The 21,158-nt window shown below is 49.3% G+C and overlaps 2 protein-coding genes across 3 annotated transcripts; both read right to left on the bottom strand.

Annotated features, from left to right (window-relative positions):
• Positions 1–228: 228 nt before the first annotated feature.
• Positions 229–11,084, bottom strand: LOC121300347 (kelch-like protein 12). Its single transcript, XM_041228908.1, has 12 exons — positions 10,814–11,084; positions 9,903–10,158; positions 9,253–9,406; positions 8,747–8,964; positions 6,823–6,972; positions 6,584–6,698; positions 6,201–6,307; positions 5,684–5,879; positions 5,414–5,572; positions 4,660–4,758; positions 1,650–1,836; positions 229–1,037 (listed from the first exon to the last, which is right to left on the bottom strand). The coding sequence occupies exons 2-12, from the start codon at positions 10,083–10,085 to the stop codon at positions 911–913; spliced, it is 1,695 nt and encodes a 564-aa protein (XP_041084842.1). The 5' UTR covers positions 10,086–10,158; positions 10,814–11,084; the 3' UTR covers positions 229–910.
• Positions 11,085–13,660: 2,576 nt separating this feature from the next.
• adipor1a (adiponectin receptor 1a) lies at positions 13,661–20,706 on the bottom strand. Of its 2 annotated transcripts, none has more exons than XM_041227974.1 (8): positions 20,576–20,706; positions 19,689–19,926; positions 19,351–19,485; positions 18,614–18,785; positions 18,350–18,536; positions 17,452–17,639; positions 17,150–17,343; positions 13,661–16,713 (listed from the first exon to the last, which is right to left on the bottom strand). In XM_041227974.1, exons 2-8 carry the CDS (start codon positions 19,827–19,829, stop codon positions 16,585–16,587), a joined length of 1,146 nt encoding a protein of 381 aa, XP_041083908.1. In that variant the 5' UTR covers positions 19,830–19,926; positions 20,576–20,706; the 3' UTR covers positions 13,661–16,584. The 2 variants fall into 2 exon arrangements, with proteins under 2 accessions (XP_041083908.1, XP_041083907.1); XM_041227973.1 differs by having other exon boundaries at positions 19,689–19,865.
• Between the last annotated feature and the right edge of the window lie 452 nt (positions 20,707–21,158).

Raw genomic sequence — 21,158 nt, 5'->3', positions numbered from 1 at the left:
CCCTGCAGCTTAAACTACATTAACAATACATACAAATCAAGCAAAGAACACAAACCTCTTGAGCACACTGATAAAGGGGCCAGTGATAATGGAAGAAATGGCTCACCCCTTTAACACATTCCATCAGTGCGAGTGTCTCCACAATGCAAGGTGCTGCAATCACACTCGATACAAAAACAAACCAGAACCCACTCCCCAAACCGTGTGAAACTCACATTCACCTTTTACTGGGGTTTCATGTCTTTATTGTTTGAATAATTTCACATTAGGATCACCTTAGAACTGGCATGTAAAAACATCACTAGCATACACAGACAAATCAAAATCTGGATTTACAGACATAAACCACGATATAAAAAAAAACACAACAATATAACGCTGACACTGAATTCCCCTTCAGTGAAGAACTCATTGAATCTACTGAATCTTCATTGAAATGAAGGACACTGCTGTTGGACAGCTGTTTGTGACAATGCAACGCACGTTTCTCACAACCGATTCTAAGTAGCTGACAATGTCAAGGCTTTGTGAGAGTCCAGGTCAGGGATGTACAGATGCTGCTTCACCAATAAAATATTGCACATAACCCACCTCCATCTCTGTGAGCAGCACCGCGTGGTTCACACACAGAAGAACATGCATGCATGATCACAGAACGAGTCACAGAATCATTTAATATTAAAAGAAAATACAAACCCTACCTCTGGATGCCATCCTACCCCCCTAAAATAAAACAGATCAGTCTCTCTCTTTTCATTAGAGGGTTCATCTCCCTCAGCGTGCCAGTTAGGACTGTGTTACTGGATGACACTGCACTAAAGAAGCAAACTAAGGTTCTATCAGGCACCCCCGCCCCGAGTACAGCTCTGCCCCATGCATCAGCCCTTCTCTGTCTGGTGCTGACTGGAGCTCACTTCTCCCGAAGCACACAGACTCCAGCGTCACAGCGCTGGGTTCCCATTGACGTCACCACTTCCCAGCTGTCGATAACAGGATCGTAGCATTCGATGCTGTTGAGGAGGGAGTTCCCATCATATCTGTAAATATACATACAAAAAATAAAATGTTGGAAGTTAATATACAATTAGCAAAAAAAACAGCCAGGCTTTCAATGTAGAGGTGGAACTGAAAGAAACCAAGCCGGTCAGTTTAATGAATCTAAACCATTGTACAGCACTGGAGAACCACCCCAGTCTGCATCAAACATCTATAGCTGCGTCTACAGATCAAATCAACCCTGAATGGACACATGTTTCTGCTAATGCTCTGAGCAAAGAAATTATCCCAACTCGAGTCAGACAAAGCAATGCATTATCCCTTTCACCCCCCTCCACAGCTTAGGAATGATCCAGGGAAAGGGAAGGTTAAACATCAAAGCAAATCACAATTCTGTATTAAAAAAGAAAGACACGGCAAAAAACGCAGGAGGACGTAGAGGCTGTGGGTTCAGAGCAGACAGCAGCATGCAAATCCCTTTCACATCAGCAGGGAAGAATGTATTCTTAACACCAGGCTTTGTCTGGCAATGCTTTTATTTCGGTGCTGGTGCACACAGCACCTGCTGTGGGTAGCCGGTTACAGAAGCAGCCAGGGAAAGTCAATGGAGATGTATTCAATCTGAAAACATGTAGAAGATTGCGTCTCTTTACCCTGCGATTGCATAGAGCCTCCCTCGCAGCACAGTCGCACCCACGTAGCACCGTGGCGTGGTCATGCTGGTGACTGTCGTCCACATGTCAGCGCGGATGTTATAGGATTCTACCGAGGCCAGGTGAGCTGTTCCATCAAACCCACCGACAACGTAGACGTGGTCGTTCAGCAATGCCACTCCGGCCCCTGCAAACATTACACTGATTCAGCAATGCCACTCCGGCCCCCGCAAACATTACACTGATTCAGCAATGCCACTCCGACCAGCCCCCGCAAACATTACACTGATTCAGCAATGCCACTCCGCAAAACATTACACTGATTCAGCAATGCCACTTACACTGATTCAGCAATGCCACTCCGACCAGCCCCCGCAAGCATTACACTGATTCAGCAATGCCACTCCGACCAGCCCCCGCAAACATTACACTGATTCAGCAATGCCACTCCGGCCCCCGCAAACATTACACTGATTCAGCAATGCCACTCCGACCAGCCCCCGCAAGCATTACACTGATTCAGCAATGCCACTCCGGCCCCCGCAAACATTACACTGATTCAGCAATGCCACTCCCCCTGCACCACTGATTCCCCCGCAAAACATTACACTGATTCAGCAATGCCACTCCGACCAGCCCCCGCAAACATTACACTGATTCAGCAATGCCACTCCGACCAGCAAACATTACACTGATTCAGCAATGCCACTCCGACCCCCCCGCAAACATTACACTGATTCAGCAATGCCACTTACACTGATTCAGCAATGCCACTCCGACCAGCCCCCGCAAGCATTACACTGATTCAGCAATGCCACTCCGACCAGCCCCCGCAAACATTACACTGATTCAGCAATGCCACTCCGACCAGCCCCCGCAAACATTACACTGATTCAGCAATGCCACTCCGACCAGCCCCCGCAAGCATTACACTGATTCAGCAATGCCACTCCGACCAGCCCCCGCAAGCATTACACTGATTCAGCAATGACCAGCCCCCGCAAACATTACACTGATTCAGCAATGCCACTCCGACCAGCCCCCGCAAACATTACACTGATTCAGCAATGCCACTCCGACCAGCCCCCGCAAACATTACACTGATTCAGCAATGCCACTCCGACCAGCAAACATTACACTGATTCAGCAATGCCACTCCGGCCATTACACTGATTCAGCAATGCCACTCCGACCAGCCCCCGCAAACATTACACTGATTCAGCAATGCCACTCCGACCAGCCCCCGCAAGCATTACACTGATTCAGCAATGCCACTCCGACCAGCCCCCGCAAGCATTACACTGATTCAGCAATGCCACTCCGACCAGCCCCCGCAAGCATTACACTGATTCAGCAATGCCACTCCGACCAGCCCCCGCAAGCATTACACTGATTCAGCAATGCCACTCCGACCAGCCCCCGCAAACATTACACTGATTCAGCAATGCCACTCCGACCAGCCCCCGCAAGCATTACACTGATTCAGCAATGCCACTCCGACCAGCCCCCGCAAACATTACACTGATTCAGCAATGCCACTCCGACCAGCCCCCGCAAACATTACACTGATTCAGCAATGCCACTCCGACCAGCCCCCGCAAACATTACACTGATTCAGCAATGCCACTCCGACCAGCCCCCGCAAACATTACACTGATTCAGCAATGCCACTCCGACCAGCCCCCGCAAACATTACACTGATTCAGCAATGCCACTCCGACCAGCCCCCGCAAGCATTACACTGATTCAGCAATGCCACTCCGACCAGCCCCCGCAAACATTACACTGATTCAGCAATGCCACTCCGACCAGCCCCCGCAAACATTACACTGATTCAGCAATGCCACTCCGACCAGCCCCCGCAAACATTACACTGATTCAGCAATGCCACTCCGACCAGCCCCCGCAAACATTACACTGATTCAGCAATGCCACTCCGACCAGCCCCCGCAAGCATTACACTGATTCAGCAATGCCACTCCGACCAGCCCCCGCAAACATTACACTGATTCAGCAATGCCACTCCGACCAGCCCCCGCAAACATTACACTGATTCAGCAATGCCACTCCGCCCCCTGCAAACATTACACTGATTCAGCAATGCCACTCCGACCAGCCCCCGCAAACATTACACTGATTCAGCAATGCCACTGATTACACTGATTCAGCAATGCCACTCCGACCAGCCCCCGCAAACATTACACTGATTCAGCAATGCCACTCCGACCAGCCCCCGCAAACATTACACTGATTCAGCAATGCCACTCCGACCAGCCCCCGCAAACACTTACACTGATTCAGCAATGCCACTCCGACCAGCCCCCGCAAACATTACACTGATTCAGCAATGCCACTCCGACCAGCCCCCGCAAACATTACACTGATTCAGCAATGCCACTCCGACCAGCCCCCGCAAACATTACACTGATTCAGCAATGCCACTCCGACCAGCCCCCGCAAACATTACACTGATTCAGCAATGCCACTCCGACCAGCCCCCGCAAACATTACACTGATTCAGCAATGCCACTCCGACCAGCCCCCGCAAACATTACACTGATTCAGCAATGCCACTCCGACCAGCCCCCGCAAACATTACACTGATTCAGCAATGCCACTCCGACCAGCCCCCGCAAACATTACACTGATTCAGCAATGCCACTCCGACCAGCCCCCGCAAACATTACACTGATTCAGCAATGCCACTCCGACCGGCCCCCGCAAGCATTACACTGATTCAGCAATGCCACTCCGACCAGCCCCCGCAAACATTACACTGATCTGACCCCTGGATATAAGAATTAATTTTCATCTTCAGTTATTACTCAATTCCACAGCCCTGGTTTAAATCCAATTCCAGTTTGTCAGAATCAACAGCATTACTTTTCATGTAAAGATGTATCTTAATGCTGCATGACTGCATCATATTCATGTAGCCCGAGAGGAGTCACACCCACTGTCCTCATTAGCACATATTGCTCCAACACACATCTCTCTGAAGCACACTGACCTGACCGCTTGGTAGCCATCGGTGTGACGCTTGTCCAGTGTCCTGTGTGGGGGTCGTACCTCTCTACTGAGCTTAAAATATTCAGCCCATCATACCCACCTAGAAGAGAGAGACAGTTCATTAAGAATTCGCAATCCATCTACATTCCTTTAGATCAAACGTGCGCCAGGCTGATTGACTTTGGCATGTCTTTATCCAGCTGTGAGGAAGCTCTATTTGTACTAAATAAAACAGAGCTGGACACACAGATAGAGTGAACGAACTCGACGTGCATTTCGATCATCACAGTGACACACGTGGCACTGCATGTAATGGTGTTTGAAACGTGAAGACAAGAGGGACCAGTCTCTTTAGGGTGCAGGTATCCCACCCTGGCATCAGAAAGAGACACTAGAGAATTCGGGATCGACCCAAACCCATTACAAACAGGGCGTGTTCACTTTCTTCTGTTGTTGGCGACCCGAGTCAGGGGTCCAGCCCTGTTCTTCAATTCCAAATTCCAATTCCCTTTTAATCAAATTGCAAAGCCGGCAGTATTCTGTTGAAATGAGCTTCTCGTTGTGGCAACAAAATTACTCAAAATTGAAGTCACTGCTTGTTAGTCAAGTAAACTGGCTTCAAATGAAAATGAAATTGAACAATCACAGCAGTGAAGAAGTCAACAAAAACATCCTTCAAAAGGAACTGGAATTGAGCACTGACTTTCAGAAGGAATTGGAAATTGAAAAGAATCGAAACCCTGCCGGTGACTGACCAAGACAGTAGATAAGTCCATTGGCTACAACAAGGCCGGCTCCTTCTCTGGCAGTCTGCATATCCCCTAGCATGCTCCACTGGTCTATATTGGGGTCATATCTCTCCATACTGGTGTGCCGCCGGCTTCCATCAAACCCCCCTGCCACATAGATCATATCTGTGGACAGAGGAAGAAAGATCCTGATGTCACAACACTGGGTACAGACTGTAACAGCACCAACGCCCTTCCACTTGCATCAGCACCCTGTGGGTATTGCTGGTTCAGTACCTCCGAGCGTGGTGGCTCCAGCCAGGCCTCTCCGCACGTTCATGGGAGCCACGGAATACCACACGCCGTCCTCGTCCGCGGTGTAATCGAGGCACTCCACCGAGCTGAGACGAGAGCGCCCGTCATACCCCCCGATAACGTACACGCGGTCGTTCAGGGACACGGTGGCGACGTACCTCCTCTTGCGTGTGATGCTCTGATTAAAAACAAACGACACGCAACACTGCGACGCGAGACAGAGCATGCTGTGTGTGACGATGCTGGAACACTTGTTACCTCCAGTTTGCACTTCTCTCCACAGTAGCGAGTGTATTTGCACATTCACCTGATCCTATTAAAAATCCTTTGTTGTTCTATTATAAGGAGATACTGACGGAACACAGAACCCCTTGCCCTGGTTTACAGGGACTGAAACCTTGACTTCTTATTATTTATATTACAATCCCTACACTGACCAGGACAGGAACAGCACCAGAGCCTCTCAGAAAGCCAAGGCGTGAAACAGAATCGTACTCACAGGCAGAAAACTCCACGCCTGCGTTTTGGGGTCGTATTTTTCTACAATGTCAATAGGGGACTGCTGACTGCCGAAGCCTCCGATCACCAGCAGGACTTCATTAGCTCCTGGGAGGGGCAGGGTTAAAAAAACAGTTTAACAACAGAAAAAACAGTTTAGTTTTGGGCCAGTCGTAACACACATTAACCCAGGGATGGGAATAAGACTCTTACCGCATAGCAGTTTCACCCGCTCCAGGTTTTACTAGCAGCTAACTGAGCCACAGGTGTGTATTTTTTAATAGTATCAGCCTGCTATGCAACGGGAGTCTCCTTTCCATCCCCCTTGCCTATCAAGCTGAAGAAAGCCCTGTGGACACGGTCTCTGGATGAAGCCCCACTCACCCAGACGAGCTCTGGTCCTCGGCCCCTGCATCTGGCTCCTCAGCTCAGGCCTCAGGTGGAACTTCTTGGCTTCGTCCACGAGGTCTCTGCACTGCAGGCTGCATCGAATCAATGGCTGAAACAGCAGATTGGGAGCATGCTGAGGCCCCTTTAACGGGTAGATACACGACGGGCAGTTAAAGCACAATCTGAATGAAAATGAAGAGAGCTGCCTGGGGCGCGAGGGTCAGCCTGCATACCTCGGAGTCGATGACGTCAGTGATGTATCTCGGGGTGAGGAGCGGCATGCGGACGTACTGCAGCATGTCCGAGAGGAACGGCTCCCTCTCCTTCTCACAGTGCTTCACCCAGTTCACCACCGCTTCAAACACAGGCTCTTCAGAGTCCACCTGCACAAGCACAAGGAGACAGGCTTTATACAGAGCTGGGGGGCTCTGATCAGACAGCAGTGCTGTTAATCTGTGCTTCACACAGAGCTGGGGGGCTCTGATCAGACAGCAGTGCTGTTAATCTGTGCTTCACACAGAGCTGGGGGGCTCTGATCAGACAGCAGTGCTGTTAATCTGTGCTTCACACAGAGCTGGGGGGCTCTGATCAGACAGCAGTGCTGTTAATCTGTGCTTCACACAGAGCTGGGGGGCTCTGATCAGACAGCAGTGCTGTTAATCTGTCCTTCACACAGAGCTGGGGGGCTCTGACAATAAGGAATTGTAAAAGACTAACTCGCTGACATGAATGTTTTACGCTCAAATTAATATTTACAAAGACAAAGACGTGTTTCAGTAAAGCACATTCAAGGAGATCCTACAGCTGAACTAGCAGAAGGGTTCCCACCTATTTCATGACCACCTTCTTGTTCCTGTACAGAAGAGGCCCGTGCGTGGAGGAGCTCAATGCACACTCTGTCTGAAACACCGAGGAGCTCAATGCACACGCTGTCTGAAACACCGAGGAGCTCAATGCACACGCTGTCTGAAACACCGAGGAGCTCAATGCACACGCTGTCTGAAACACCGAGGAGCTCAATGCACACGCTGTCTGAAACACCGAGGAGCTCAATGCACACGCTGTCTGAAACACCGAGGAGCTCAATGCACACGCTGTCTGAAACACCGAGGAGCTCAATGCACACGCTGTCTGAAACACCGAGGAGCTCAATGCACACGCTGTCTGAAACACCGAGGAGCTCAATGCACACGCTGTCTGAAACACCGAGGAGCTCAATGCACACGCTGTCTGAAACACCGAGGAGCTCAATGCACACGCTGTCTGAAACACCGAGGAGCTCAATGCACACGCTGTCTGAAACACCGAGGAGCTCAATGCACACGCTGTCTGAAACACCGAGGAGCTCAATGCACACGCTGTCTGAAACACCGAGGAGCTCAATGCACACGCTGTCTGAAACACCGAGGAGCTCAATGCACACGCTGTCTGAAACACCGAGGAGCTCAATGCACACGCTGTCTGAAACACCGAGGAGCTCAATGCACACGCTGTCTGAAACACCGAGGAGCTCAATGCACACGCTGTCTGAAACACCGAGGAGCTCAATGCACACGCTGTCTGACACGAGGAGCTCTGAAACACCGAGGAGCTCAATGCACACGCTGTCTGAAACACCGAGGAGCTCAATGCACACGCTGTCTGAAACACCGAGGAGCTCAATGCACACGCTGTCTGAAACACCGAGGAGCTCAATGCACACGCTGTCTGAAACACCGAGGAGCTCAATGCACACGCTGTCTGAAACACCGAGGAGCTCAATGCACACGCTGTCTGAAACACCGAGGAGCTCAATGCACACGCTGTCTGAAACACCGAGGAGCTCAATGCACACGCTGTCTGAAACACCGAGGAGCTCAATGCACACGCTGTCTGAAACACAGAGGAGCTCAATGCACACGCTGTCTGAAACACCGAGGAGCTCAATGCACACGCTGTCTGAAACACCGAGGAGCTCAATGCACACGCTGTCTGAAACACCGAGGAGCTCAATGCACACGCTGTCTGAAACACCGAGGAGCTCAATGCACACGCTGTCTGAAACACCGAGGAGCTCAATGTCTGAAACACGAGGAGCTCAATGCACACGCTGAAACACAGAGGAGCTCAATGCACACGCTGTCTGAAACACAGAGGAGCCCGTGGGGTGCTCTGTACCTGAATCTCATCACACTTGAGGAGTTTTTCCACTTCTTCCTGGCTCAGCAGCATGAATTCCTCGTGCTGCACCACATCCGGGAAGTTCTTCTGGCTGAACACCTCGGCAGCCTGCATGAGATCCACGCAGTTGTGCGTTTCCGCGAAGTCGCGGATCCCAAGGCAGTTCGAGGGGTCTAGCTGGCTCTCTAAGAATTCACAGCACGCCTGCTTCACACCTACAACAGCCAATCAACATTGCATGCAGGTTAGTGATTAGATCGTCACTTTATTTTCAGCATTGTTCGAAAGACAAACCAAAAGAATACACCTTATTAGCACTGAAAACTAGTGGGAGGCGCCTGCGCCCAGCATGAGGGTGCTAATATTAGGATGGGACACTCTGAAATGAACTCTGAAAGGCACAAGGAGTCAAAAAGTGAACAATTTTGTATTGCTTGTAATTACTTCTCTCTCCTCAGATTCCTGATCATTCAAGAGAAACACACCCACACGTTGAGGGTTACCTTTCAGCTGTAACAAACACGCTGCAGGCAGCAGCTCTTGCACATTCTCCACAGTGACGTGCACAGTCTCTGTATATACGAAATCCAGCAGGATTTCCATTGTGGCAGCAGTAAGGCCTTGGATATCAACGAAAGGTTTCCCCTTTTCTGAAAGCTGAACATGAGAACAGTCAGTACTCTTCTGTGAAAAGGCAACACGGAATCATTTTCAAACCAATGACAAGGTTGGGAAATGCATGCAGAGAGTTTTTAAGGCTCGGTTTCCCTTATAAAAATGTTAGCCCTGTATTATCTGCACAGTGTTTTCCTGGTGGTTACACATTTACCACAGCTGAAGCATTACTTCAACATGCCTCCCTATTCTTTCCCATGCTTCTTTACACTGTGATATGATTTACTGCTCTACACTATAAAGGCTATTATGCCGTTCAGTTTAAATGGAACAGAGAATCGTGAAATAGGGCGACAAATTGGGAAGAGACAGGAGACTTATATTTCATTCTAATTTGAGGATGGCCTCTGGATTTATATAAGTAAGCACTGCTCCACTTTTCACATCAAGTCTGATGAGACACCAGTCATCACATTGTGCAGACCCCAGCTCCTGAGACAGGCTTTACTCGACATGCAAGACCCAGCTGGCGGGCTACCTCACTGGTGAACATGGCACAGAAATAGTCACTGCAAGCGGCCAGGACGATGCGGTGAGCCGGGAAGTCCAGGCTCTCCACTTTCAGAGTGATGTCGCACAGCGTGTTGCTCTTCCTCAAGGAGTTCATGGCGTTCAGGATGGTCTTGGCGTGCGAGTTGGTCATGATGTCTTTAGGGGCCATTGCGAGGAACGGGGACAGAGGGCACAGTGACCCCCTCCCCCCCACGCCCCTCCGAAACAGCAAAGAGGAAGGGCTGCAGAGAGAACATGCTGAAAATGAGCAAATAACAGAAGTGACTTGAACATTACCAACAGCACCCTGTATGCTTCCAGTCACATCTAACTGTCCATATAAACCACACACACATATATCGCCATCCTAAATTAGACCCGTACAGATCTATGCGATCTCTACAATGTGGCATGCAAGTGTCCAGTAGTGTTGCCACTCGTTGCCTGGGGTGACTGGTAGTCTAATATAAACAGGCTGTAGCCAGGGTAACCACACCTGACAAACCCCGATGTTTTCCTAATGAAAGGGATTGCTCAGGCTGGCAGGAGTCCGTTTAAACAGGTGCACAATGCGCTTCTGACACGGCGTGCTTTTGTTTTCTTTTTAAATTACTGTCATATTTCTTGAAACTAGGTGACAGGAAGTTCTACAACTCTCCAGAAATTCAAATGTCCGCAATCTCTGCCGGGCAATGCAGTAACTGTTTTAAATAAAATAAAAACTTTTACTTTTTAACCCTTTATTAATCTGCGCGACCATACCCGGCGCTCAGAGTCAGAGCCACCTCGTTCCAGACGCTGTGTTCATAATAACTTGTATTTATTTAGATATGTAATTGGTCAGGCGAACTCAATATCACAAACACAGTGCTTTACATTTAAAAGCGGTGCATTTACCAGCGGGCTCCTGCTGCTGCTGCAAACGAAAGGCTCCGGCGGATTGGGACACCAGCCGGCTGAAGCGCTTCAAAGCCCGGCGAGTCGAGGGCTGCCAGTCCCAGGCTCTCCCCCGCGGCCCTGCGCAACCCGGGACCCCGGTAATGTGAAGTGACCGAGGGGATTAATCACTTTTATAACAGTAATACCCTAGCCGGGGTATCGGCTCCCCTCGATCGGGGGTAATAACCCTCTCACTGCAGGCGAGCCCAAAAAACACAGAGCCGTGCCGGCGTGACGCGCACGCAGCGCCGTGACGCCCGCGCGTCTATCCGAGGGCTGGCCGCTAGGGGGCGTGCTGCCGGGCTGTTTTGCACAGGGATGAATGCAGATGAAATGCTGCGTGCTTTAATTACACAGAGCCCTAATGCACCCCGTCTCAGCAGATCTACTGAAATGCTGTGTGCTTTAATTACACAGAGCCCTAATGCACCCCGTCTCAGCAGATCTACTGAAATGCTGCGTGCTTTAATTACACAGAGCCCTAATGCACCCCGTCTCAGCAGATCTACTGAAATGCTGCGTGCTTTAATTACACAGAGCCCTAATGCACCCCGTCTCAGCAGATCTACTGAAATGCTGTGTGCTTTAATTACACAGAGCCCTAATGCAGCCCGTCTCAGCAGATCTACTGAAATGCTGCGTGCTTTAATCTCAGCAGATCTACTGAAATGCTGTGTGCTTTAATTACACAGAGCCCTAATGCAGCGTGTCTCAGCAGATCTACTGAAATGCTGCGTGCTTTAATTACACAGAGCCCTAATGCAGCGTAGCAGATCTACTGAAATGCTGCGTGCTTTAATTACACAGAGCCCTAATGCAGCGTCTCAGCAGATCTACTGAAATGCTGCGTGCTTTAATTACACAGAGCCCTAATGCACCCCGTCTCAGCAGATCTACTGAAATGCTGCGTGCTTTAATTACACAGAGCCCTAATGCACCCCGTCTCAGCAGATCTACTGAAATGCTGCGTGCTTTAATTACACAGAGCCCTAATGCACCCAGTCTCAGCAGATCTACTGTCTCAGCAGATCTACTGAAATGCTGCGTGCTTTAATTACACAGAGCCCTAATGCACCCCGTCTCAGTCTCAGCAGATCTACTGAAATGCTGCGTGCTTTAATTACACAGAGCCCTAATGCACCCCGTCTCAGCAGATCTACTGAAATGCTGCGTGCTTTAATTACACAGAGCCCTAATGCACCCCGTCTCAGCAGATCTACTGAAATGCTGCGTGCTTTAATTACACAGAGCCCTAATGCACCCCGTCTCAGCAGATCTACTGAAATGCTGCGTGCTTTAATTACACAGAGCCCTAGCAGCGTGTCTCAGCAGATCAGCGTGTCTCAGCAGATCTACTGAAATGCTGTGTGCTTTAATTACACAGAGCCCTAATGCAGCGTGTCTCAGCAGATCTACTGAAATGCTGAGCCCTAATGCACCCCGTCTCAGCAGCTACTGAAATAATTACACAGAGCCCTAATGCACCCCGTCTCAGCAGATCTACTGAAATGCTGCGTGCTTTAATTACACAGAGCCCTAATGCAGCCCGTCTCAGCAGATCTACTGAAATGCTGTGTGCTTTAATTACACAGAGCCCTAATGCAGCGTGTCTCAGCAGATCTACTGAAATGCTGCGTGCTTTAATTACACAGAGCCCTAATGCACCCCGTCTCAGCAGATCTACTGAAATGCTGCGTGCTTTAATTACACAGAGCCCTAATGCACCCCGTCTCAGCAGATCTACTGAAATGCTGCGTGCTTTAATTACACAGAGCCCTAATGCACCCCGTCTCAGCAGATCTACTGAAATGCTGCATGCTTTAATTACACAGAGCCCTAATGCACCCCGTCTCAGCAGATCTACTGAAATGCTGCGTGCTTTAATTACACAGAGCCCTAATGCAGCGCGTCTCAGCAGATCTACTGAAATGCTGCGTGCTTTAATTACACAGAGCCCTAATGCACCCCGTCTCAGCAGATCTACTGAAATGCTGCGTGCTTTAATTACACAGAGCCCTAATGCACCCCGTCTCAGCAGATCTACTGAAATGCTGCGTGCTTTAATTACACAGAGCCCTAATGCACCCAGTCTCAGCAGATCTACTGAAATGCTGCATGCTCTAATTACACAGAGCTCTAATGCACCCCGAAAGGCGAAATGTATATAAACACACTTTATTGGTATTGTTGCTATTGCTTTGTTAAAGCGCATTTTTAACGTTTTCTTCTCATAAGACACCGATAGATAAACAACGTCGTCACATGACCGCTGACAGGCTCCCCCGACGTCCTCCCCACCGCCCCCCTTTTTCCTAGAACACCTCTCGAGATACGACCTGTTTTTCTACTGTGGGAGCACAACCCCCCCCCCCTCTCCTCTTCCTCCCCCGTGGGGTTTAATTTCAGTCAGCCAGGTTTGCGCTTGTTGCCTCAGTCTCAGTGTCTGTAACACGATCTGAAGACGTATAAATAATTCAATGGCAAACACACAATGGCAGTGTGAGGGTTGTGTTCTGGAGCCGCTGGCTGGCTTGCTATGTGGTTTCAGGAGACTGTAGGTTTCAGGACTCTGCGCGGCACACGAGGCAGGGAGACTTGGGGGTTTGATACAGCAAACCTCAAACTAGGTCTCCTGGAACCAGGATTCAACTGCAGCGACAATGAGGACGGGAGAGTGGCCCCAACACAACGGGACGTTTTCATTGCCTCACACCCACGATGCCTGGGATTAGAGCGTCAAATTGAACTTTGACACCCCGCACCCCGTCCCATCCCATCATAACAAAATCCACACAACACAATTCACCTCGTAAGCAGAGTATTCAAGATTTAATAATATAACATTTCAACATCTAAAAGTGACCTGTGTGAGAAACTTAAATACATCTGACCACAGAACTACATACAAAAGGACAAAATGAAATGACATATTTAACGCACACGGAGGAGAATGTTACACGCTTGTGTTAGTCTGAACCTTTACAAGGCTTATCTTTCTATACACAGCAGTCAACAGTCCATTGATGGCACAAAAACATATACTACAATGAGGAAATGTTTGTGCCATTAAAAAAACAATTCCCTATTGATTCAACTTGGATAAAAACAGTGTTAATGAGGCCAGGTGTACTGTATTCATTTACAGTGTTCAGTTACAATCTTGTTAAAGGAGTACTCACCAGGGCATCAGGAACATAATCACTAGCCCAATTACAGTTCTGCTTTAACTGGGCTAGTGACTGCATAAAGGAAAGCTGCCGGTACCTCATGTCCTGTGCCGTAGGTCAACTTCACTCCAATGATATTGCTGCAATCAGACCTCGTTACCTGCAGCACAGGAAGTGTGCCACAAAAAGCAGCAGGATGTTTATTTTTTGATCTGTAGTATTTGTAAAACCGGTAAACCCCCATCTACAAAACTTAACAAAATATTCAAGGTCTGCTGCTAGATCACTGGAGTGAGCAGGATATGAAAAAAGGGTTCCAGTGATGATGCTTGTGTTAACAGCTAACCCTGGTCAGCACAACTTTAAACCACAGGCACAGTGTTAGCACCAAACTGGGGGCACCACCCCTACTCCCAGTATGGAAAGTGTTCCGAGCTCCGCCAATGAGAGAAGGCATTCCCCCGGATCTCCCAAGTGCCTCCACATGTCACCGCTTCTAATAAAGAATGCTGCTGCTTGGTTTTATCAGATAAGAAGTTCTCAAGACGCAAGTAAAAATCTTACAGAATCTCAATATATTATCAGATTCCTACCTCGAATTAAAAAGTGAGTCTTTGCCTCATGATTTCAATTAGCAGAAGAGCTTGCTTCCACAGATTTGACAGTTCGACCACTTTGTTTTTTTTTTTTTGTGGGGATCAATTAAAAAAAGATTCCAAAGCTTTCACGTGCTCTGGCCAATGCTGGAAACTGTGGAAGTCAGACTCCACTGCATAACCTCCTGCCGCTGCAGGCAGAGCTGCGCCGAGAAGTTTGTGTCTCTGCAGCTGAAACTACTTTTGGGGAACGTAAACAAACCGGGCAGTGAAAAGGCCCGAGCTGGGGATGCTAACGGACGTGACAGAACCCAGACTGCAGCTTTAAGAAAGTTGCAGGGCTGGGCGTGACTCTTGTGGAAAGCGAAGGGGTAACGGCCTCGAATGCAGATCTTTAAAAACAAGAGACTCTGCCGCTGAAGATCTAGGCTTCCAGTATCATTTGTTGGTGATCTGGTCACCAGATTATCTAGAGACTCTACAGCGGGCAGAGAGATCAGATATCCAGCACCCAGAGAGCTCACCAGTAAAAGAATGCTGTTCCCCTGAAAGACGAGTCGATTGTCATTGTGGTTAAGGAGCCCGCTTGTGGAGCACGGTTGTCGCTGGTTCCTGCCCAGCCTCCATCCTGTCATCCAGTGTTTTACAGGTATGGGTTAAGGTCATGAGGTGGGATTTGACATTGGGCATTTCACACGGGGTAGAAACACAGGCATCACTGATAACAACAAAATGAGATCAAGAATGAAATAATAATACTAATAATAATAATAATAATATTAATAATAATATAATAATAATAATAATAGACAGCATTATCTTTTAGTAAAGTTGGCATGCGTGCATTCAGGCTTAAAAATATCACTACCACTGTCAGAAAACCAGGGAATGTTTGCAGGCCCTAATTTCACGTTTGTTAAAAATCTGCTAAACACACATGCCACGAAATCTGCATATTCACTACATTTAGTCGACATATCTGCAAAACATTTTCTGAACTTAAAAACGTGTCCGAAGTGGAAAAGCTGCACAATGCAATTTCTGCAGCCCTTTCCTGCTTCCCAGGAGTCTGAAAACACGCTTGAAGGGTTTCTCTCGTTCCGAGAGCTCAGCGGGCAGGATTTTACAACTGGCAAAAAAACAATCAAAAAAAGGTTGGAATTGAAGCCCAGGATCATGTGTCTGACGTGGACTGGCTCGCCGAGTAACATGGAGAATACGGGCCTCCTCCCTCCATGTCTAACGCTACAAACTGTTCCCAGAAACACTACGATTCTGTGGGAAGAGTCACATAACCCCGTATAGGGCATCCCAACCTCTACCAAGCTAGAAGAGAATACTAATTCAGAAACAAACCCATTCTGGGATTGTCCTTTCAAAGCAGTAAGAATACAAAGTCCCCAAATGATATATATATATATATATATATATATATATATATATATATATATACATATATATACACACAGTGGCAACCCCAGCACTTCCCCTTAGATGCAACACCCACAGCCCAGTAAGTGCTTGTGCACGCTGTCAAACACAATGCTCTGTCACTAACCAGAGGGGAACTTAAAAAGAAATTTGGATGAAACAGACGCTGCATTGGACTCATTTTCATCCACAGCTTCCAAAAGTGCTCGGGTCAGAATTCTAGGCAGAACTTGGAAGCAACTCAAAAAGCCACAATGCTTGTCAGCTGCTGTCTCCCGAGATTGCTTTCGGACTCTGATCAGGTGCTTTGAAGTTAAATTATGTGCAAATTAAATATCATTATTAAATCTTCATTGAAGTCTTCGCTCTACTGGGAATTGTTACAGTTTAATACAGCATACAGAACTCTGGGTATTGAAACGCAGGGAAAGTGACTCTCATGCTTGGTGACACTGTGTATATTTATATATCTTGAATTCATTAAGTTACAGAAGCACTTGGGGCATGGTGGGCTCTGGCCCCGGGGGCGTGTTCCTCAAAGCAGCGAGTCGTCAGTGCACCCCCCCTCCAGGCCATAGCGGAACTCCTGCAGGTTCGACACTCCGTAGAAGTGGATGAAGGCTGCAGCCACCACCAGCACGTGGAAGATCTGATGAGACTGAAACTGAGGAAGAGAGACAGCAAGCAGGGCAGGAATCAGACACAGAGCCGGGAAGAGCTGGAAACATGCAGGCAGAGTCACTCTGGAGCCGGCCGCTTGAATCACACTACCCTGCGCGCAACGCAGACTCTCACAAACACTCACTCACACTTCAAAGCAGCTTGCTTGCTTGCTTGCTTTTTATATAGATTACAGCCCCCTTGTCTTTAAGCGAACAGCCACCCACACAAACCCAAGCAGCTTCTCTTGGACTGGTGCATTAGCTCAATCAATACCGACGACCCCTCACCTGAGGAGAGCTCCATCCGAATGATCAAAACGGCTCTAGTGACGGCTTAAACATTTCGAATGCTGCCAGTAGGTTCCAATGGGAGCTTCTAACAGGTTTCGGAGCCTTTGCTGGTGTCTGAAGTAAACGGCAGTGTTAAAGGAGGCTCACCCAGATGTCGCATTTGCCAGGGAAGAAGCGCTCCGGGATGCGGGCAGCGTACAACCCGGCGCCCGTGATGTACATGGCAGCCATGAGGAAGAACCAGCCCATCTGCCCCACTGTGGCGGCCTTGACAAAGCCCTCGGCGATGGTGAAGTGCATTGTGGGTACGATGCCGCTCAGCCCCAGGCCCACGAACACACCTGCGGGAACGGGCACACAACACAGGCAGTTTAGACAGGTAGGCAAAAGGGTAAAGAAAAGCCCTTTCAGGGGAGAGGCTCGGCAGCCCCTGCGTTGAGGCTGTTTACCTGCTCGTGTGGGCCTGTGCTTGGGGATGGAGAAGCGGTCCCACTGGGACACGATGATGGCAGCGATGCCCAGCACACACACGACCGACAGGTAGATGAGGCGAGGCTGGGGCGAGCAGTAGAAGGAGTAATACAGCCAGGGGACGAAGCTGCCCATGATCAGCAGAGCGATGCCCGAGTAATCCAGCCTGTAGAGGGGGGAGAACAGCAGATACTTCATTCAGGGAGATCACAAACCCAGGACTGGGTGCAGGAGACAGCAGGGTTGAAAATCTGGATAAACCACAAAAGCTCAGACCTACTTAAACATTCCCAGCTAATCTGGCAGAGGGGTTACGGGGCTGTTTTGAAATGCAAGTTCCTAAGCTATGCGGTGGCTGTGTTCCAGGTCACATACTGAGACGCTTTCAGCTACAGTGCCTGGTTTGTTCTCTGATGTGCACAGGACTAAAAGGGCTTCAGGGGCCTGAGAATCAGCTGCAGTGTTTCCCCTTCTGGAATGCATTCCAATAAACCTGGAAACTGTGACTGCTGAGGTTTCTATGGAAACATGTTCACCCACCCCTGCGTGGTCATTTGTTTTACTCCAGGCTTACTAAGTACCTTCCCTGAATAGAGAAGTCAGCCCATCTTCAAGTACGCACCAGTTACTATAAAAGAACAGGATTTCTGCAATGTATTCGCTACCAACGCACAATCGCGCTTTACCCCTGAAACTGGCTTTCCGCCAAAAGAGCTACGAGATGTGGGACCGTCTTTCAAAAGAGCCCTCCATTCTTTAACCAATTTCTTTCAAAATAACCCGGCGTGCAAAACGTCAAGCAGCGAGTGCCTCTGATCTGAATCCGAGAGAGAGAGACCCCCTCCCTTGCAGCTCCGGTGTATTCGGGGGTCTTACTTGGAGAAGGTGCGGGAGACCTTCTCCGAGTGGCAGTAGACGGTGTGGAAGAGCCAGGAGAAGCTGAGGCAGAGCACAGCCCCCAGGAAGAACATCCCGAACACCACCTTCTCCTGCAGGGGGGCCATGAAGTACATGTTGGGCCGGAACATGGTGAGAATGCCCAGAGCCAGGAAGAGAATGAGCCCTGCAACACAGAGTCGTGCGGTTAACACTGGCCAGCAGAGCCTGCACTCAGCGCAGCCCGCTGCCAGCTGCCCTTACCCACTAGGTGAGTCCAGATGTTGACGGTCTCCGTGTGGAGCCTGAAGGTGCTCCGGAAGCAAGCCCTGAAAGACGGCATGGGGGGACGGTGCCCGTGCAGGAGATAGTCGTTGTCCTTCAGCCAGTCAGGCAGCACGTGGAAGGGGATCACCCTCCAGCGCCCTTCCCAAACCTGCAGCAAACAATGGCAGCGATTAGAGGCATAGTCACGCCAGCGGTCTCCCCGACACCCCTGGGTTGGAGCGGGCGCACCGCAGCAGTACGGGTTATTTGCGTGCACTGTAATCGCTGATACCGTGAACTGGAGTTCTGTGATCTAAACAACGCTGTCTTTTTTAAATGCTCCTGCGGTGCGTCTGGGGAATTCGGGTGGGAATGCTGTTAAGCAGCTGACAGGGCATTGGGATCAGAGTAATTATCTTCCTAATTAAATAAAGACAGATTGGTATGAAGGCTGTTCAGATTAGAAGCGGTAATCAGAGTGAGAGAGATCTGTGTAAATGTGCCAAGAAGCAACGAGCCAGCAGTGACTGTGGAGTTTGAAGGTTTTTGTCTAAAAAAGGAAATATAGCTTTTTTTCTGAGGGTTGGGGAGGTTCTGAAATAAATAGAACACTATTTTGAAACAACTGTGTTTTTTCATTTGTAACCATTGTGAGTGAAACCCTGTCCAATAAGTCAGGTGCAGCGTGCAGGGTGCAGGGTGTAGCGTCTACAGGTGCGCTGGGCTCTGCCTACCTTGTATACAAACTCTTCCATTTTTTCCATGGCATGGTGAGCTTGCAGAGGAAGGGTGAGGATGCCCACTCCTTCCTCGTCTTCATCATCCTCCTCCTCGGGGCAGGCTGTGGCCCCCGATGGCCCCTCTCCCCCCTGCCAGGAACAAGAACCCACATCACTATGCAGCTCTAGGGCGATCCGACGATCACCCCCACACCCCAATCACAATCCCCAAGCTGAACTACACAACTGCTTAGTGCTTTGTGATTGCCGAGGTCCGGAGAGGGACCCTAACACTTTGAAAAGGGCGTGACAGTGAAAGACAGCGCTCTTGATACAAGGCCTGAGCCACTCACATCAGCGGAGACTGCACTGGCCTGAGCATCTTCCTTCTCATCCAGCAGCGGCCCCAGCTCTGTCAGCTCCACATCCTGCTTCCGGCACACATTGGATATCCTGCACTCCTCCTCCTGCACCGGATCCTTCCGAGAACTCATCTGGAGGCCTGGCAGCGGATCAGCGTTCACAGCCCTCTACAGGGAGGGACAAGAACCCGAGGCACAACACTGGAGTTACACCGAGCGCTGAAACACACTGACCAGGACAGAGGACAGGGATTGACAAACACATTCACTGTGTCACTTCAACAGAGCACAGCAGTGCAGGAACACTACAAGAAACACCAGCATCTCACACCAAACCCATCCAGCTCACTCTCCTAGTCCCAGACTCAGCTCGATTGAGGGTTTCAGAGGTACTGATGGTGCAGCTGTTTAGCATCTGAATTATGAGAATTTGAAGGGCAAGCTCTACCTTAGCTTCACTAACCCAACCTAGAGCCCAGTGAAGGTTAGTGTAATAAAATAAGAGTATACTGATGTGTTAAACAGCACACACCTCAGTGCTAACAACACAGAGCACAGCTCCCTTTAAACAACGACACACAGCGCACGCAGTACACGTCTATAATATCAGACAGCTTTAAACAACGACACACAGCGCACCCCTAAAATATCAGACAGCTTTAAACAACGACACACAGCGCACGCAATGCACCCCTATAATATCAAACACCTTTAAACAGCCGGGCAAACAGCACCAGCAGCACCAGCATTGCTATTTGCACGACTACACTCCGAGAGCACGGCCTCGCTTACCAGGGCAGCGGGTGTCCTGAACTGGCAAACCAGTGTTTGTTTGTTTGTTTGCTCGTTTTTGTCTTTCACTCAATTCAAAGCCTTACCTGGTCAGGCTGTCCACACAAACAAATCTAGCTGGCTTTTCCTCTCAAAGATCGCAACTGTGCGGGTCACTTGTTCTTCCGGCTCTGATCAGAAAATAATCAGAAGCGCCTCCGCGCAGAAGAGGAAGCGACCGTGCGCAGCTACTAAACCCCTGGCGCGGCCGCAGCGCCCCCTGCTGGGCTCAGCGCGTCACCGCACAGGCAGCGGCCGGGGGGGGGGGGGGCCGGGGGGGGCCGGGGGGGGGGGGGGGGGGGGTATAGTATTTCATCAATAATAATAAATACAAATCCCAGCATAAGGGTATAAGTGCAGGTGTCAATTATTTAATCTAATAATAATATACCATAGTTAGCAGAAGGGAGAACAGGACACCTCAGCTTTCGAGTAGACTATTTGTAAGGGGTTTTCCCGCATCTAGGCAGTTGACAGAGTATAATTTTTCGGGGGGGGGGGGGGCAGTATTTCAATAATAATAATAATACTTCCCAGTTATAAGGGTATAATTACAGTAAACACAATTAACACACTTCGATAGCATGGGGAACTACAACATTATACTACTACTAATAATAATAATAGGTT

The sequence above is a fragment of the Polyodon spathula genome, chromosome 25 (genome assembly GCF_017654505.1).
Source record: "Polyodon spathula isolate WHYD16114869_AA chromosome 25, ASM1765450v1, whole genome shotgun sequence".
Lineage (NCBI taxonomy): Eukaryota > Metazoa > Chordata > Actinopteri > Acipenseriformes > Polyodontidae > Polyodon > Polyodon spathula.
This window is presented reverse-complemented; position numbering and strand designations above follow the sequence as displayed.

Bases quoted from the DNA above. Each gene is read 5' to 3' on its own strand.
- LOC121300347 (XM_041228908.1), bottom strand. From the start codon at position 10,085: ATGGCCCCTAAAGACATCATGACCAACTCGCACGCCAAGACCATCCTG. The intron at 6,308-6,583 runs GTGAGTGGGGCT...TGCCCCTCCCAG, and splicing joins GAGGACCAGAGCTCGTCTGG to GAGCTAATGAAGTCCTGCTG. The intron at 1,837-4,659 runs GTCAGTGTGCTT...TAATGTTTGCAG, and splicing joins GATGGCTACCAAGCGGTCAG to GGGCCGGAGTGGCATTGCTG.
- adipor1a (XM_041227974.1), bottom strand. From the start codon at position 19,829: ATGAGTTCTCGGAAGGATCCGGTGCAGGAGGAGGAGTGCAGGATATCC. The intron at 19,486-19,688 runs GTGAGTGGCTCA...TGTTCCTGGCAG, and splicing joins CCAGTGCAGTCTCCGCTGAT to GGGGGAGAGGGGCCATCGGG. The intron at 17,344-17,451 runs GTAAACAGCCTC...CCGTTCCCGCAG, and splicing joins GCACAGGCCCACACGAGCAG to GTGTGTTCGTGGGCCTGGGG.